Source organism: Grus americana, chromosome 1 (genome assembly GCF_028858705.1).
Source record: "Grus americana isolate bGruAme1 chromosome 1, bGruAme1.mat, whole genome shotgun sequence".
Taxonomy (NCBI): domain Eukaryota; kingdom Metazoa; phylum Chordata; class Aves; order Gruiformes; family Gruidae; genus Grus; species Grus americana.
This window is the reverse complement of record NC_072852.1, coordinates 89756934-89775414: the sequence shown is the minus strand read 5'-3', so window position 1 is coordinate 89775414 and position 18481 is coordinate 89756934. Positions and strand designations below refer to the sequence as shown.

General features: G+C 45.2%; 1 protein-coding gene across 4 annotated transcripts; it reads left to right on the top strand.

Annotated features, from left to right (window-relative positions):
• Positions 1–441: 441 nt before the first annotated feature.
• Positions 442–18307, top strand: PLA1A (phospholipase A1 member A). 4 transcript variants are annotated; one of them, XM_054837129.1, is made up of 11 exons: positions 442–563; positions 2387–2588; positions 3890–4067; positions 5538–5646; positions 8951–9052; positions 9932–10021; positions 10901–11068; positions 12096–12185; positions 12771–12879; positions 16342–16506; positions 18045–18307. In XM_054837129.1, exons 1-11 carry the CDS (start codon positions 491–493, stop codon positions 18265–18267), a joined length of 1509 nt encoding a protein of 502 aa, XP_054693104.1. In that variant the 5' UTR covers positions 442–490; the 3' UTR covers positions 18268–18307. The 4 variants fall into 4 exon arrangements, with proteins under 4 accessions (XP_054693104.1, XP_054693110.1, XP_054693116.1 ...); XM_054837135.1 differs by having other exon boundaries at positions 17836–18307; XM_054837141.1 differs by lacking the exon at positions 16342–16506.
• Positions 18308–18481: the final 174 nt, after the last annotated feature.

Here is an 18481-nt window from a genome sequence, read left to right as displayed (position 1 = left end):
TGCTTTCTTTGGGCAGTTACAGGAATCTGACCAAAAGTAGAAATACAGGAAAGAGACAGCAATGGCAATAGGAAAATACACAGATGTGAGGCTGGTATGAATCTTCCTGGCATGAGCGTATAGTGAAGCCTTGTGACTAATCAGTGTCACCAGTCAGAATTTGGCAGACAGTGCTAGGATAAAGTACCATAACTGTGTCGCTGGACTGGTTTCACTAGCTGATTTCTGAAGTCAGAAGTTTGCCTTGAGGAAAGGGAGGTAGGGAGGAAAGGGGTGTCGGCGTCTTTTTTAACCAAAAAGTCAGTGAAGCCCTCCGCTGACACAGACTTTGGCTAATGGTCAAATAAGAGCAGAGGTAATTGCCCCTACCCTTTTTTTCCTAAAAGAGCACAAGCTGGTTGATCATTAACAGAGTCAAGCTGATAGAGCAACCCACCACAGCTGTTTTTCCCCTGTACAATCCTTGTACTTGTAGTGGACTAACAGGAAGATGGTTGAGGCTCTGAAGAGAAAGCTGCTCATTGTTTTTGCTGTCCTCTTGCTGCTCAGCTCAGCACAAGCAGGTAAGAAAAGCATGAGCGCCTGGCAAGGGATTGAAGGTTTTACATAGAAGGATCTGAATTCAATTCTCCCTAAACAACCCATGTGTCAAGAGGTCCTTGCTCTAATCTAGTTACATGCCAGGAGAAAGGGTAGTGCAAGAATGGTCCTTTTTTTCTCCCATGCTTTGATTCAATCAGTCTCAGTGATTTAATTCTACTAACCTGATTTAAAAGAATGATCTGGGTTTAGCCTGAAGTGTAAGGAAGCGGAAAAGGGACCTCTTGGCCTCTGGCACTGGCATGTCCTGCTTTGAAAGCTTAGCAAGTGTAATCTGCAGTAGCTGAGAAAAAATAAACAGACACCACGCTTCCATTTCTTTCTTTAATTGTACTGTCAATGAAACTGCTTTTATGATCATCACTACAGTCCCACATCACCTGCAGCTTCACAGCAGTGCACCTCCTGTCTTACCTTTACTCAGAATCCCCTCATCTTACGCCATTTCTGACATGCACCGTGATTGCACTCAACGTGCCCTTGCTAGTTAAGCTGCCTCATGAGCTGCATTTCTTCCAAACTGATCTCAGAGAACATCTCTTTCCCTCTTGCCTTCAGTACACAGGAAGACCAACATAAACAACAGTGAGGGATAATCACATCCCGCAAGGGGGAATCTGAATGTTGAATCTCTCTTTTTTGTAAGAAAGCCATGTTCTGCCTAGCTACTGTAAAGTATCTTCTATCGAAACAGCCAGCAGTTAGCAAGCTAGTTGTTTGATTGTGATTTTTTTTTTTTTAAATTTTTGTATTTTATCATACATGCAGATTCCAGGCTGTTTCACTTCTCCAGTCCAGAAAAGGGAAGGTGCATGCATTGTCATTGCAGCAGGATGCAACTATGCCAGTTTATAAAGTAAAATTTTTTAGGCCAGAAGGAATCATTTAATCAATTATTTGGCTTCCTGCTCATTGCAAGTTAATAAATTTCACCCCATTAGTCCTTCAGTAGATCCAACAATTTACCTTCAACAAGCCTTTCAAAATAGCAGCCAGTCCTCTGAAATGACCAAAGATGGAGAATCCAGGTCTTCTGTGGGTAAACTAGCTATACATACTGCTAGCCATACATACTGCTAAACCTACATGCTTGCTTTCTAGCCTAAATTTGCTCATTTTTTTACTAGCTACAGGTTTGAGGGTGGGGTTTTTTTTTTACTGTCTAGATCTAAGTGCCTTCCAGTAGCTGCCTTTTCCTTCCCATAAAGCATTTTCATCCAGTAAATGAGTCAATCAGGAAATTATCATTGACACATTTTGTCGTCAGCATTCTCATATTTTATCATGAGCATTCTCATATTTATTTCTGGATTTTTGATACAATTGTCAATTAAGACTTGTACCTTCTACTAAGCCTACCAGAATTTGAATAGAAATATCCTCATTCAGTGGTGACCACCTGTCGGGAACCAGTTTTTTTAAAGATCTAATAGCCAGCTCGTAAATATACTTAGTAGCTGGCGTGTGTGGCCAATGTGGAAAAAAACCCCAACAGAATGTCATTTGCAACTCAGTAAAACAACTCTCGGAAGTCAAAGCTACCATGACATCCATGGTTATCTTTTCCAGCCAATGCTGGAATTCCATCAAAGGACAGGAACAACTTTATCAGACAGATGAAGTTTCTAGAATACGCTGATTTTAATTTATGTTCTATCCTTTTAATCTTTATTAATAGAAGCAAGATTGCTAACCTTCATTTTCCTAATGAATTAGAATGAGGGGTTTTTTTTTGCATTGCACACACACACAGACTAAATATGCTATTCACACCCTCTCATTGCAGGGCAAACAGACAGACTCCCAGGGCATCGCTGCACTGACTTCCAGACAGCACATTTCCTACGGGGCAGTAAACTTAAGGTCCAATTTCTTCTATTCACCTCCTCAAGCCCCAGCTGTGGCGAGCTGATTTTAGCTAACAATAGCATCAAGAACTCCAGCTTCAACAGCAGCCTGGAAACCAAGATCATAATCCATGGCTTCAGGTGAGAGATAAAAAAGCACCATGACTAAGTTTTTACTGGTAAATTAAACACTGCTAGGGCATTCCCAGCACTGGGTGCGGCTGGCATGGAAACTTCCTGCTTGTGTGACCTTAGTCTCCCCAGCAGACTGGCAGCGTGCAAAACACGTGCTAAGAACAGAGTCTGGAGTGCTAAGCCCCAAACCGGACCTGGGAATTGTTTGGGAGACTGTTGGTGGGCCAGGGCCAGAGGCATGGAAAATGCTGCTGACAACCCTCATTGCAACACAACTCGCAGTCCTTTTAGTTTGTGACCAGCTGCCGATTTTGTATGTGCTTCACATTTGTTGGAGCCTAAAAAAAGTTAGGAAATCATCTTTCTTGCTCTCATTCTCTCGCTCTCACTTGCTCTCTTGCTCATTCTCTCTGTCCTCTATAACCTCTTCCCTTTTCTTTCCTTCTTTCAACCTTTTTATTTAAGAAGTCTTTTCTTTAAGATTCTTGCCCCTTTAAATTGTCTTCTTGGAGCTCATGTCCTGATTTATAAACAGCCTGGATTAGTCAGCCATTTAGGAGCCTGCCAGACATGTTATACTTCTATTCTTGAAACTGTAGGGGTTTGAGCCGGGTTTTTTTAAGCTGTCACCATTCTGCAAGCTTATTTTACTGTGCCATTTTTTCAGGTGTGACCCTATAACATTATCTGTTTTGATGTGCAAAAGCCTGAAGGGAAAGTGCATAGAAGACCAGGATGAAACCATGGAAGATGTTGCAGGGTCTTTTCAGAAAACCAGCTGTTGCCCTCATGTGACATAGCACACCCCTCACCAAGTAGTATTAGGGGAAGTGGGTAGAACACAGCCTCCTCCATTTTCCCTGAATTCTTGGGTATAGATTTTTTTTTTTCTTTAAATTATCCACAGATGAGGAAATGTAGCAGTGAAAGACTAGGTGATTTGACCAAGGACTTTCCTGCCAGCTGGTAGCAGAATAGGATCTAGGTGTTCCTGGTCAGCTCACTTACTCCAGATAGACTCTGTGGTGGCTAACTGAAGCACCACAGCAAGTCTGAGATCTCAACCTGAGCCCTGCAAATGTTATCTTATTCATTAAAATATCTGAATCGGCGCACTCTGGAAAGTGTAATTACACCACCACAAAGAAATGTCAGGTGCAGGCTGTCTGGCACCAGAAAAAAACTTTTAGCAACTGTTTGGCAGCCTCCTTTTAGACATGTAGAGCTCCAGCACCAGTGAACAGCATATTGGCACATACGCTACTTTGGAAGACACCTAAGATAATATGTTTCTGATGACTCCACAGGGCTTTGGGTACCAAACCTTCCTGGATTGAAGGGCTTGTCCATGCCATACTGCACACAAGCCAGGTGAACGTGATCGCAGTAGACTGGGTTTATGGGTCTACAGGAGCCTATCCCTCCGCAGTGGAAAATGTCACACAGCTGGCCCTCTCCATCTCACAATTCATCAGCAAGCTCCTGGTAAGTTACTGTGTATTTCCAGTGGGGGCGAACATGGCCAAAGAACATCATTCATGTGAACAATCCAGAGAACTGCTCCCAACCTGCTGTCTCCAGGAGCTGGACAAGTGGGCTTTTTATTCTACAGTGAGCTCTGTATAGCACTAAAGAGATTTATTTTTCCCCTCTCAGTCCAGGCTTGAGCATGCCACTGTTTTTTCTCTTGAGTTTTGACTTTTTCTGGGAAAACATCCCAGTTGTCAGCTGCCTCTCCAGCCCAGGGAAAACCTGAAGGATGCCTTCAGTTTTCTCAGGTCCATGCTTCACTGGATAGCCTTCTTCTTCCACCTGGAAATTTTGTCCAGGGAGCTGGAGAGGGTGGGATTTGAGGCTATTTTATATTTGCTTTGGTCGTCAGATATACTTCCTAGAAGCTGGAAATCCCCAGATGTGTCTCAGTTTGTTCATGCACAGCACAGCTGTACACTTACGCAATAAGGGCAGTACATCTTTGTGTTAACCTGCTGTGCATAAACCCTTAGTGTGATGTTTGCGCTGCAGCCCCAGGCTGCAGTGTGGGAGTTCCTGGGTGTGCACCATGTTGTGCACAGTCACACATTTCGACCCAGAAATATGGCAACCCTTGGAGCCATTGTGTCATTAGGGGGCTGGGGGGGGGGGGGAGGACTGTCACCCCTCATTACTGAGTAGGTCACACAGTGAACAAATGACTGAGCTGGACAGTGTCCCCAACACTCATTCCATGTCTGTGCTGAGCTCTAGTCCAGCTACTTAAGGACTTTTTCTGTGCAGCCTCTCCTGGATCACTACACCACAGAAGACTATATTGGGCTTCTCATAAGCCTCAGTACTGCTCCAGGATAGGGCCTCATACATTTCACAGTCACAATTTTTCATCTTTCCCCCACGTTATCATGCACCATATGCCCTCCCATTGTATGGCACTGCATCATGCAGACCAGCCTGCAGGCAGCTGGATTCCTTTGGATGGGATCATCTCACATCATGTCCAAGTGGCTATGATTTACCTGGCAGTTCAGCCCATGGATAAATCCTTAATCTCTGAAAATATAATCTTAAAATACTAATCAGGATGTTAGTACAATGGTGGTATAAAAGTGAAAAAAAATTTCCTCTGCTTTACTGAGAAAAAGATTATTCACATGGTGAACACGGGTCACTCAGCTGAGAGGGGGAAATTCAGTCTGAAGCAAGCTGTGGAAAGAGAAGCTACAGGCTATGTAGTTATGAGCATCTGACCGACCTGGTTAGGGTTGAGTTTGCATCTGTGGACCTGAAGAAAGACTCTGAAAAGCAGAAAGGGCTTTCATTCCCACATCTATTTGGTTCTCCACCATACACCTCAAAAGCAATCCTACATTAAAAGAGTTACAGAGCTGCTGCATGGGCTGGGGCAGGGTATTTCACCTGGCTGCTACAGCAACATTAATTTATGTTATCAATCTGCAGGCCCTGGGAGTCTCAGGGACAACCATCCACATCATTGGGGTAAGCCTTGGTGCACATGTCGGGGGCCTGGTGGGGCATTTCCATGGCGGTCAGCTGGGACGGATAACAGGTATCATAAAACTGAGTTTTGGGTCCTCACCTGCTCTTCAAGGGAGAGAATGAAATAGCAGGGAAGGGGTTTCAACCAGTGATCTTTTAATTGCATAAGGACTCATTAGATCCAAGCTTACAGGCTTCTTCCTAGCATGAGAAGAGCCTGACAATGCCTTTCCAGCCATCAGACCCCTCCACATCGCCAAAAGAATGCATGTATTTGCAAAAGGGTCCTTCTGCCTCTGCTCCACTCTTCAAAATGGCACCAGCTTAAAAGAATATGAGGCCTTATGGCTGATGAAACCCCTCAACACCCACATGCTTTGCTTCTACTTTATAGCATGTATACCTCTGTGGTTCTTAAAATTAAAGTCCACAATGCATGTTGTTGTGGGGGAGCAGCAAGAGTGAGCTGCTCTGCAGGAAAAAGTGAGCCGAGAGCCAAAGGTGACAACAAGGTAGGCAGGGACACTGGCCTCACTGACAAGGGACACAGTCATACCGCGTCTGGGCAAGAAGAGCAGAGCAGGTCCAGTGACAGGAACCAGGGTCATCCACAGTTCAGTGATTGCCAGGCAAGTCTGTAGTGATGAGGCAAGCTCAGGGTCCCAGGAAGTCAAATCAGCAAGATAAAAGCAGGACCAGCAAGACATGGGGCTAGGCATGGGATCCCTATAACACAGCTCAGGCAAGGACCAAAGGCAAGAGCCTGAGCCAATGCTGGGAGGCCCCAGATAAGGCTTCTTGCTCTTCTCTCCCACAAGTCAGCTCTTTTCACAGTAGACTGGTTTAAGGTCACCCAGTTGTACCAAATCAGAGCTGACTTTAAACACAAAGAGCCTGACTCCTGGGTGTGAGGAAGAGGCTGCAGTGGGGGAATTACCGAGAAAGATGGTTAGAGGCTGATCATGGCATTTATAGCTCTTGGGTTCATTCAGAACCTTGTCAGCCTTTAGGTATGGAGTGTGACTAGAGTCACAGATTGATTTAGGTAAGATGGGACCTTGGAAGGTCTCTAGTCCACCCCACCCCCCCCGACTCAAGCAGGGCTGCCTTCTAAGTTAGATCAGGTTGCCGAGTGTCTTGTCAGGTTCTGGGAATCCCCAGGGATGGAGATTCATTTTGATAGGAGGGAAAATGCCACCAAGAAGGAACAGACATAAAGGCTTCAGTAGAGTGACCGCAGGCCCAGTCTGGTCTGGGAGACCAGCTCATGCTGGTCTGTCTCACAGAGGTGTATCCTCAAGGAGGGTCTCACTGCGCACACAGCAGGGCAGTCCAGAGAAATGTTGGTTTAGCCTTCACGTGTCACAGCTACCCACACAGCATGAAATGCAGGCATTTCTTAACAGGAGCTGAGTTTCACGCCAGGCCCTTTTTTAAGCTGTGAGTCAAAGTTTACATTAGGAGGGACTTAGTGTAACCACTCTTCTGCACCGGGATTTTATGATAAGTAACATCTTCAGATAAACAGAAGCAGACACTTTCCCAGGAAACCATGGTAATTAACTTCAGAGTCAGAGACTCTTCCCCTTTATGTTGTCTACATGTAGTAAAAGCTCTCTAAGTTTATTTATGCCATTAATGCTTAACTCTGCTAGAAGACAGCCCTTTTTCTTACATTCCTGATTGTTCTATGATTTCATAGGCACACTGTGCATTGTAGGTTCCAGTTCAGATTTAGGAGCCTGAAGAGAGGTGGAATTATACCCAAGATATGTCTGATCCCATCTTCTGCCTCCTCACACACATGCATACACACACAGAAGAATGTGATCCCAGAGCCGTAATTTGCTGAAGTGTTTTCAATCACCTATAAAGAGCTGTGGAGCAAAACCAGAGAGAGTCTTTGAGATCAGAGCACAGACTTTATTTTTGTGCAGTGAGTTTCTTTAACCCATGCCTGTTCCTGTGGATGTCTCCCTGTGCAGAAAAGAAAATGGTACAGGAACTGGAATGAATAGCCCATATCCAAAATTGCTGAAGAGCAATTTGTTTCAATACTTGCAGAGGAAATGAAAAAGCTTGAAGGAATTCAGTTGCATACAGTATAGCTTCAGTGAATAGTTTTCTTAGCTGCTGAGGATGTACATCTCAATTGAGTTTACGTAGCTTGTGCTTGGAGGAGGTAGGCATAGAGAACAGAGGATAGAAACGCGCTTGCCTCAGAGCTGTGCTAGAATTGACTGCTGCCCATATTAGGTGTTTCTCCCTCCTCAGGGAGAACTGTAAGCTATACCGAGTAACACTTCAGTATCTTTTAAAGCCTTTAACTAAAACTTGATCTGTAGAAGTAGGGTGGGAACCTCTTGGCTTTTTGTATGTGTCAAGATTAAAGAACACAGAAGAAAAAATAAACCAGTAAATTCTTCTGACCACTTGTCCCATTATTAGCTTTTATTTATAGAAAGAATAGGAATTTTTTTTTTCCTTCTTTCCCTTTTCCTCCTTCCCTACCCCCTCACAAATACAAACACATCAGTTTGTATAATGTTGATATTGCCTTCTCCGTAGAGCATTAATGGGACTGAGTCCATGGCAGTGAAACTGGCCAGCTCTGAGGCTATGTGGCATATGGAGCCAAGTATTGTAATTGCCTGAGGATGAAAAAAAAATAAAAATCTGGGATTAATTTTCTACGAAAACTGAACAGGATAACCATCAGCCAGAACAAAACAAAAAGATATTTAACTTGTTCTTTGGTATTGCCAAGGATAATTTTCTGTATTCCTTTGACTCCCCAGAAGCTGGTCTAGAAGCAAGCAAGTTTTAGGCAAAAATGTAGATGGCTGCTTAAGGACTTGATTTTATTTGTGGGGAGAGGGCTCAGAAGCCTCTTTGTTTTAAAGATGTTTGATAGTATCAAACCTTTCTAATGCTTGGATTGGTTAATGCCTGGGATGCTGAATTCATCACCTAACTGATGATCTTCAGTGATGTTTCTCAGACTGTAGTGCTAATACAGCTGACAGAACAATTAGGAAAGGTGTTACAAGTTTGATTCTTTTTCACCAAAAATCCAAAAGACACTCTGCACCCACCCTGTCAGAGGTGTTTGAAGCTCAGTCATGGCTTTACAGCCTAGAAACTTGAGGTACAGAACTGCTAAAGGGGAATGGAACAGTGGAGGACAAGGTAAGGAAGCTGTAGTGGAAGTTAGCGAGAGCAGAAACCATTCTGGACCATAATCAGTGTGACCTGGGAATAATTTATCACTTCTGCCTAGCAACATTTTTAAAGTTTTGGATAAAATAACTGATCCAGAAATAAGAAAGAGAGAGGCTGAAGACCACTTGTTGAGGTGTTTGATTTTGTTACAGGCCTGGATCCTGCAGGCCCTAAGTACACCAGAGCCAGCCCCGAGGAACGCCTGGATCCTGGGGATGCCCTCTTCGTGGAAGCCATTCATACTGATGCTGACAGTAAGCTGGCTTCCATCTTCCTTGGCCCATGCTTCTTTTCCTCCTGCCGTCATTATTGCTAAGGAGTGTGTAGGTCATTTTCCCTTTTATGCCAAATTACCATGAGTTCAGTTTCATTCTGAGAAAGTTGCCTGATTAGATAGACTTAAATGATGAATTAATTGGTGGATATCCATAACCCAGAACATGTCACAGCAACAGACAGGTCAAGAGTAGACTAGGTGCAATCTTGCAGCAAATATCTTTCTTAACCCTTAACCCTGCTACAACAGAGTGAGTTTATGCAGAATGAGCTCAGCATGGCCTTTCCCACCTGGAAGGAATTTACATGTCTGGTCTCACTTTGCTTTTTCGCACCTGATGTAAGAAAAGTGCCACTGCGAGTGCCGGTGGAAAGTAAGAGTCAAACCAACAGCTGGTGCAACAACAGAGTTAACTTTTCTAAAGCACTTAGGGTCTATGTAGGCAGAACATGTGCTAAAGAATAATGTGGTGCCTTTGAGTCACACCTCTTGCCTGGAGATCATGAAAACATCTACCAACATAATTCTCAATCCTGCCTTGCAATCCGCCAAAGGTTGTGGTCGGTTTTGTTCTCCTTTATATGGAAGCAAGAACCTGAGTCACAGAGGTGGTGATTAAGCCACAGTTCCCAGTCATTTTGATGGCAGGGCCTGGAGCACTCTCCGCTCTGTGCTGCAAACCTGCACAATGCAGGCATGTAGGAACAGGAAATCTGTCCTTGCTGTCTTGGGCACTGGAGCTGGGTCCAGCACTACTAATGCTCAACCCATTATCGGGGCCTGTCAAACACCATGTAGGGTAAAGCCTATAGAATAGCCAAGTGTAAGAATGAAGTGGCATTTTACCTCCTTTCAGATTTTGGGATCCGGATTCCAGTAGGCCACATCGATTATTTCGTCAATGGAGGAAAAGATCAGCCAGGATGCCCCCGATTCATCTCTGCAGGTAAGAACGTTATGTGGCCAAGCAAAGGGCTTTCGTGGCCATTTAGTGCCTGTGAAAATGTTGTTTGGCAAGCAGCTGCTGCTACAGTCAGGGCAGACATCAAAGCAAGACAACATGTATATATAAAGAGACATGGCAGCAGAGATTCACGGCCCACATCTCTCAGCAATACAACAAGCAGCTGAAATTAAAATTACATACAGGTCAAGTGTCTTGGCAGCACCACTGTCAAGAGACATGATTTTGGTGAAACTTCTGTATGAGCCGAAACCCTAGCATTAGTTGAGTTTGCATCAACAAAGGAAATATTTTTGCTAGAAAGGCTCTAAGGTACTACTACTAGCAAAAGCGTCTTTTTGTTTTCATGCTTGGAGTGGTGTCTATACTTAGAGACACGGCTTGTATGATCACTGCCTTTTCCTTCTAGAGGACAGGACTTTACACAGTAAATAGCGTGGATAAATATTCAAATACGTTCTGGATGAGCCCACTGCATTGAGGGCCAGGTTACAGGGGGCACCTATGGTACCTCACTTCCCACAGCTGGGGTCCCACTGCAGGTGCTATTGTACCCCCTTGCAGAGAGCTTGGGGCCTCATTGATGGTACGCTGACAGAGACATGGCAGCCCTGTGGTTCCCCTCTTCTGGGGGACTCTGTTGGTCTAGGAGATACACTTCTAACTTCCCATGTAACTTCTCCTGCAGTGGGATCTGGGCTTGTAGTCACAGAGATGCTCTGCAAAATGTTATTAATAGGAAGGGGATGGCTGCAGAATCACTAAGAGTGTTTCTTGACTCTCAGTTCCATGGGAACATGCAAAAAGACTGAAGCCAACGGAAAGGCTCATGGCTTCTTTTCTCTGCATTTTTTCTTGCAGGCTATAAGTATCTGATCTGTGATCACATGAGGGCAGTACATCTCTATGTCAGTGCCTTGAATCATTCGTGTCCGATGGTGGCATTCCCGTGTGCAAGTCATCAAGATTTCTTAAAGGGTCGTTGCCTGGACTGTGTGGACCCCTTCCTGTTTTCCTGTCCCAGAATAGGTACAGTACCAGTATGAGACCAGATGACAATACGTTCCTGATGGGTGTCAATGCAGAGCACAGTATGCAGTTCAGATTTCTCCAAGCAGGATTTGCTTTGGATCTCTTTGGGGACAGTGAGAAGCTGTTAGTTTTCAGGCTTCTATAGAGACGCTCTAAAAACTCATATATTGTCCAAGGTAGAACACCAACATCTTGAACAGTTCTGATCTTTAAACATTTCATAGGGTTCACAAATGAGTTGAATGGGAGTCTCCAGAGTCATCTGCCTAACAAGTGGGCAATTAGCTCAAAAAGTGTCTTGTTTAGAGAAGCAGCTGGAAATTTTAGCCTGAACTCCCATTCTTCTACAAACCACTCACTGTTGCTGTGTCTCCTCATAAATTCCTGCTACGGCCACCCCAAAGCTGAACTCCCTGGACTGGGACAAGTTAATAGTTACCTCTTTTAGGCTTCTGAAACTGGGCTGTGGCACAAGGAGAAGTGTCCTCTGGTGCTATTTGCAGTTTGGTACCAGAGGAATATAAGGAGAGGCCTCTTTTGGTATAGGTGCTCTCAGCTCAGCCACCCCTTCCCCATCTCATTGAGCCACATTGTCAGCTAGTCAGTGGTGCAGGCCTCAAGTTATGGTGGTCTTCTCACTTGACCAAGAAATTCAATTTCCCAGTGCCTTGTATTTGTATTGTCATTTAGATCTGCACTAAGTTTCCTGACTTGGTAGTCTTTAGTCCTGCTCATTTTGCACATGTGCAACTGATGACACAGTTTGTTAGCAGAGGAATGAAACAAAGCCACCGAGAGGTACTCTGATGATGATTACCTGGGGTAGCCGGAACAGGTTCTCTGGGGGGGATGTTAACCTGTCAAACAGACACCGCAAACTTGTGCTTGCACTGGTATAAAGAAAGGGTCTGTCCTCTGAGACAGCAGAGTTGGGTGGGGTGAGCGGAGGTGAATTGGGACCGATTATATTTCTGTTCTGAGCCATTCATGGCTTTCTCTGCACTGGCTGTATTTCCTTCTGCAGGCCTGCTGGAGCAGGCAGGTGTCAACATGAGAAAGTTGCCCAAGGAAGTGGAAGTTTTTTTAATGACCAGTCCCTCAGCTCCATTCTGTGGTAAGTGGCAATGAGAAAAAACAAGTCAGAAGGGGGTTGACCAAATGAGGCAGATTCTCTGGGGAGGCCAGGCAGTTACAACCCACCATCCCCATTGGAATCAGCTGCTGTGACCCAGATGGTCTGAGGCAAACAGCTGAAGAGCAATAACCCTGCACATCTCCCCCATAAAGACTTTTCAATGGGTTTATTAGTGTGGGCGCAGCCCTGGATTAAGACAGCCACGTGGCCTCAGGACTGAAGTAAAGGTTAGTGAAAATCGTAGAATCCTAGAATGGTTTGGGTTGGAAGGGACCTCAAAGATCATCTAGTTCCAACCCCCTGCCATGGGCAGGGACACCCTCTGCTAGACCAGGTAGCCCAAAGCTTCATCCAACCTGGCCTTAAAATGCCTGTTTACACTGGACTATGCAGACCTGCCCACTGTGCTACTCATAGCACAGAGACTAGTTTCTTTCTTACGTCTATTTAATCTTCTTTCTGTTGGTGGGGCAAGGGAATGAGTGCGAGATGCCTTCTTTTGGCAGGGGTAGGTTCACCCGATGGTACCTGCCCTCACTCCCACATACCTTGCCTCTTGCTCAGTCCATCACAGCCTGGTTGAGTTCCACTTGCAGAAGAAACGAAACATAGTCACCAGCATTGAGATCACTTTCTGCAGCAACAGCACCAAGGACACAGCAAAGATCACCATGTGAGTGACAGTACATGCTTCTTGCCTGTTTTATCCCAGCTCCCTGTGTAAGAAAGTTTATACCAATCCAGGAAAGGCACAATGATAGCATATCTCCCTGAGTACAGTCACTGTGATGAACCACAACCTTTCTTCTTGAGTCTCTCCACCTTTACCTTAAATGCTCTCAAGAGTCAGGCATGTGCTACCATTACCTGGTAACCCTGGCTTAGTCTACCTCATCCCTGAGTGCCCAAAGCAGTAGATATACTCCAGGATCCCCAAATTTGCATACTTTTGAGTTGCTCTGCTGGTTCCTTTTCTACATCATACCCTTGCCTAGGGCCAATTCAAACCACAATGATTGCCAGATAGTTATTATTTCTACTCTGCCAGATGGAGACGGCTACAGCAAGACCCCATCTACCAGAGGTTCCAGACTGATGGACTTGCTGGCTCAGACATTTCTCTTGATGCTCAATAGGACAGCAGTTGCAAAGAGGAGACAAGTGCATCTCTGCACCGTCAGAATGTGTTCAGTAGCTTGTTGCCTCTGCAGTCATGCAGCAAAGCTCTCAGACTCTTGTTGTAGGGAAAAGTCCAGCAGGCAGGGGACCAAGACCACATGTGTAGACAGACAGCTCTCTCTTGAAAGCACCACCCTCCTCCAAACTGTACCTGAATTAAAAGACCAGACTCCTGTTCCATAGCCCTTGCCACGGGGGGATCTCCCCACCACAGAGAAGTTCCCCAGAAGTCTTCATCACTTCTTCCTGCACTTTCCTGCCCACTGTTGTAGGCTGTGAACTGCAATGTAGACATGCAGCTAGCACATGCTGCTGGCTGTCTCAGGAAGCAGGAAAACAGTCTGCTAAAGCTGTCAGGAGTCAGCTCTCCTAGGATCAGAGGGGTTCCAGCACTGACTCCCACGCAGTCCTTACTGGTAAGCCAAAACATTGTGACCTGAAGCTAATTGTGTTGCTGCTGGGCACCAGGAGGTAGAAGTGAGAACCAGGGAAAGGGAAGCCATGTTGAGGGCGTTCTCCAGCATGACATAGCTGCTTGGTCACAGATTTCCAGCAAGGCACTGCAATTTCAAGTTTATACTCCAGCCTAGTGGAGCTTAGTTTGTTCAATCCCTCCCTGTCTTGGAAGCCAAATCTTCCTTTTCCAAAGATGCAGGAGGGAGGAAATCATAACACCAAGGTCAAGTCAGGACCTTGATCTGTTCAAGAAGATGTGCAGCACTTTGCAGCGTGGGACACAGGGTTTGACAGGTGTCCAGCAGGAGGCATGTGAGTACTGGAGGGAAAGGCTGCTTGGGGAAGTGAGATGGGCAGGCAATCCCGAGGCTTTACTGTACCCTCAGGTTTTAATGAGACAGTAGAGATATCATCCTGGGAGAACAACAGCTGTGTTTCATTTATGTACCCAGGTGAAACCAAAAAAATGTGCTTACAGCAATAAACCTACAGATTTGAAAGTGTACATGAAGATATCCCTTCTAATTCACACTGCAGCAAAAAAGCTTCCCCACTCTAGGCAAAGCTCAGCCCTCCAGTGCAGTCAAGCTCAGAGTGTCAAACGGACATCTAAACACATATTCTCACATTGCAGTTTGGACATGGACCAATCACTGACTTATTTCAGGTGATCTGACATGCATGTCATCCTGCAGTTCCCCAGAAGTGCACAGGGACTTGGAAGTGTTCAGCCACGCTCATACCTTCAGCAAGTGACTCGCAGGGTTGTGTCTTGCCTCACATTGCCCTTCTCACTCCTTCTCCCAAACATCCATTCCAGTCTCACTCCTTGGGATGCTGTTACTCCACACACATTGTTCAGAGTGCCTTAAAAGACATGTCCTCAAGCCCCATAGCTGCCATGGTGCTGACAGAGTAAGGAGCTCGTTATACAGCACGCTTCCCAGCTGCATTACAACTGCTTACACATCACACGACATCCCCCACATCCGAGAAAACATATTTCCAAAGTCAGCTAGAGTCCTACATCCGTCTCCAAAGGTTGTGTTGGGTTGGACCAAATGTCAGTCTCAAGAATGACTTTCTACAACCTGCTTAACTTACTGTGTTCTTCTGTTCTAGGGCAGGGCTGGATCCTGCCCACAGACAATATGCAGTAGAGAGATGGTCTCCCCTCTATTTGTTTTCCAGTCACTATCCATTATTCACCTCTATACCCACAATTTCATGATGCTTCCTATTTTTGGCAGGTTCAAGCCATACACAGTCAGACACACAAAAATTCCCACATCTACTACCACAATCTGAGGGAGGGATGGGATGTACTGGTTTGGGTTGGCCACTCCTGCCTAGGAGGACACTGAGTGCAGCCCTCAGCGCACTCCTGGGAGCAACTTTGGTTAGCAGAATTGTAGCCTCTTCCTGACCCTTTTGTCACCTTTCCCCTTTCCCTACTGTCACATTTCTGATCAGGCAGTTGCTTCTGGAATTGTGCTGAGTCAGCAACACACATGTTCTTCATGAGCACAAGGAAATTGATGATCTCCAAGCTCCTAGAGGTGCCAGGTAGATCAGGCATAAGAAGGCTCATTGGATGGACGTCACAGAAGGATGGCAGCCCACCTATGTAAAATGGCTGGGCAGCACCACTTCATAGCACATGGCCAACTCGGCTCTGATCATTAGTTATTTACCCAATCTCTGGCATTTCCCAGTTCCCGTTACCTGGTTAAGAGCATAGGGACAGAAAAACATCCCTCTATCCAAGCATCCCACCTCCACCGTGATCAAAAGCAAATACCTAGAGAAGAGTATAAAAAAAGGCAGTGTAAGCATGTAGCAATACTTCCCCTAAATAGTTTCCCAGTGTCTAACTAAATACATTTCAGGGACTTTCAGAGCCAGAGGTGAGATCTTTGTCCTTATCAGCTCCCAATGCTTTTGTCTTCCACAAACTTGTCCAGTCCCCCTCTCATGACTTGTACAGTCATGTAAACTTTCTAGCATCCACAACATCCCACACAAGGATTTTAACAGCTTAATAGGAATGGTACTTTGTGTGGTGTGCAATCTTTTTGAGCCTGTCACCTCTTAGCTTTCTTTGATGACCCCTAGCTCATGTACTGGAAGAAATGGTGAACAACTGGTCCCTATCCATGCCGTTCATGATTTCATAGATGTTGACTTTACCTACCACTTACCTCTCTGAAGGTATGTTTCAATCTATAAGCAATAGCAAGAAGTGTTGTAATTGTGTGGTGGAAGGAAGGTTATTTATACAGAAATATTCCTGACTACAGAGATAAAACATGGAGAGACAGCAAATAAGACTCTCATGGAATGCCCTGTTTTGACAGATGAGTCCTCTCCCTGCATTTTATTATGTGATAGCTTCACGGTAATACCCCAGGTTCCTCCAGTGTTTCAACACATCTGCATATGGCTGGCATCTGCAGGTTGATTGAATGTTCTCCCTCACATCTCTCACCCTGCCTTGCAGACCTAAGCACCAGGAGATGGGCAAACATCTGCTGGCCCACAGAGTTCCCCTCTGCCAGATAAACAGCGTGACACTGAAGTATCTCCCCAAGAATCAGTTTTGGAGGAAGGATGAGTCATCCATTGTTGGAAAGTTCTGTGCAGCCCAGCTGCCTCTCGATAGCAAGTAAGTCACAGGAATATCTTACAGGGATCCACTGAGCCTATGGATGCAGCCTGTGGTTTGAAGCAATGCATTCTCTCTCCTGTTTAAACATGTAAAGAGGTCTCCCATCCCCTCTGTGTCCCTGTGTAAATAATTTTCTACCTGTGAGAGAGAAAACTTCCAACATAGTTTTCTAGGAGTTTTCTACAATTCTTCCCCCAGGATAAGTGTATTGTGCCATGGAAGGAAACTGGCTGTGACTCACATCACCTTGAAGATGCTTAAGTCACAAACCATGGCAAAGGCTTGTACTAACTAGAATTTGTTCCTTTTGTCCTTGCTTGTTCTCTCCATCTTCCCTTTCCCTACAATGGGTGCCCATTTGAAACATGATAAACACACGTTTTTCAGGGTGACACCACAGAAGACCAGTAATACATTCCTGCTTCTTATACTGCACAGGTTTATAAAGCACTAAGGCTAAAGACAACCATCTGGGCATTTTCTGGACCAGGCGTTATACAGTATATGCCTTCAGCCACATAATTACCTTACCCAGAGCAGGTGCAGCCAAGTCCTTCTCATCCTGAGAGAGATAATGGTCTTCTCCATAATACAATATTCTTGACAGGAGTTTTGCAGATCCAGAGTTTTTGCAGGCAGGGTAAAATAGCTGTGTCTGTATAGACGCATTAAACTCTGTCCACATTGCTTCTGAGTTGACTTTTATGCTGGCTCCAGGCTGAAGCAAGCTAGTGGGCACTCCAAAGTAGGGAAAACCAGAGGCAGGCGGCAAACTGGGCTCACATTCAAATTCTGTTCTGATGAGCAGTAAAGAGACTTGAGCACAAGACAGTAAAAATACATCCAGTAGGCCCAAGTAGGGGAAAAAAGAGGCATTCCTATGTAAATACCAGGTACTCCCTTGAGTATAAGGGCTATTCCTTACACTCCAAAGTTGGGATGGATGTGCAGATACACGGCTTTTTATCATTTCTGAATGGGACAGCATGGCACATTGCCTTAAAGGTGTGCTAACCTGCACCCCTGGAAGCACTGAACTTGGCTGTGGTTCAGATAGAAAGCTGTAGAGTTGCACAGGTTCACAACTATGCTCTTATCACTAAACTGGGAGCACTCAGAGCAGCAATGGTACTGCTAGGAGGAGGTGGCAGAAAGGTGAAGGACACAACCCTGTACACGCTCCTCCAGCCAATTCATCCCAGCCAGGGCACAACACCCTGTTCATCATACCCTTGCAAGGCCACACAAGGTCCATCAGCCTCTGTGTTAGGATAGCAACCTCCACCTGTGAACGCACAGCCTGACTTCCCTGTGTTCTTCTCACAGCAGGACAATGTCATGCCTGCCCTGGAACCTCACTCTCCCTGGCAACACAGACATCTCCTATGAGCTGCCCACTGCTTGTGCCTAGCGCTGCCTTCAGAGCATGCAGGCTTACCCAAAACTGGAAAGGAGCTCTAAACATATTGCTGCTCTCTGCTCACAGATGATACTTTCACCATAAAATTGGACAGCTTATTTACTTCTTGCATTAGGGACAGGATGTCAAGGAAAAGAAGTGTGCGGCAGATCAGCGAGTACAAGGTTGATTGGTTACAGCAAGATCTCTCAATTAATAGACTGGGCTGGTACTTATATCTTATGGATTCTGCACCCAGATCTGAAAGTGAGACAGGCAAGTCATTTCATCTCAAGGTATGGATCTGTATGAAAGAAGAAGATAATATCAGTCTTCCTACAATGGGAATATTGGGATGATTCATTTGTGTTTACATTAAAGTGTCTTGAGAACTTCAAATTAAAAGTGAGAAGTATTATTTTTCCTCATCAAGAGGAAACTGTGTGGTTCAGGTTTGGCTATGAGAAGGAGTCATTCTTAGCCAACACTCCAATGGAAAACTCATTGTAGGCCTATCTACAAGACATTTTCAGAGTGAGACCCTATTGATTTCGTGTTAGTGCTCCTGCTAAA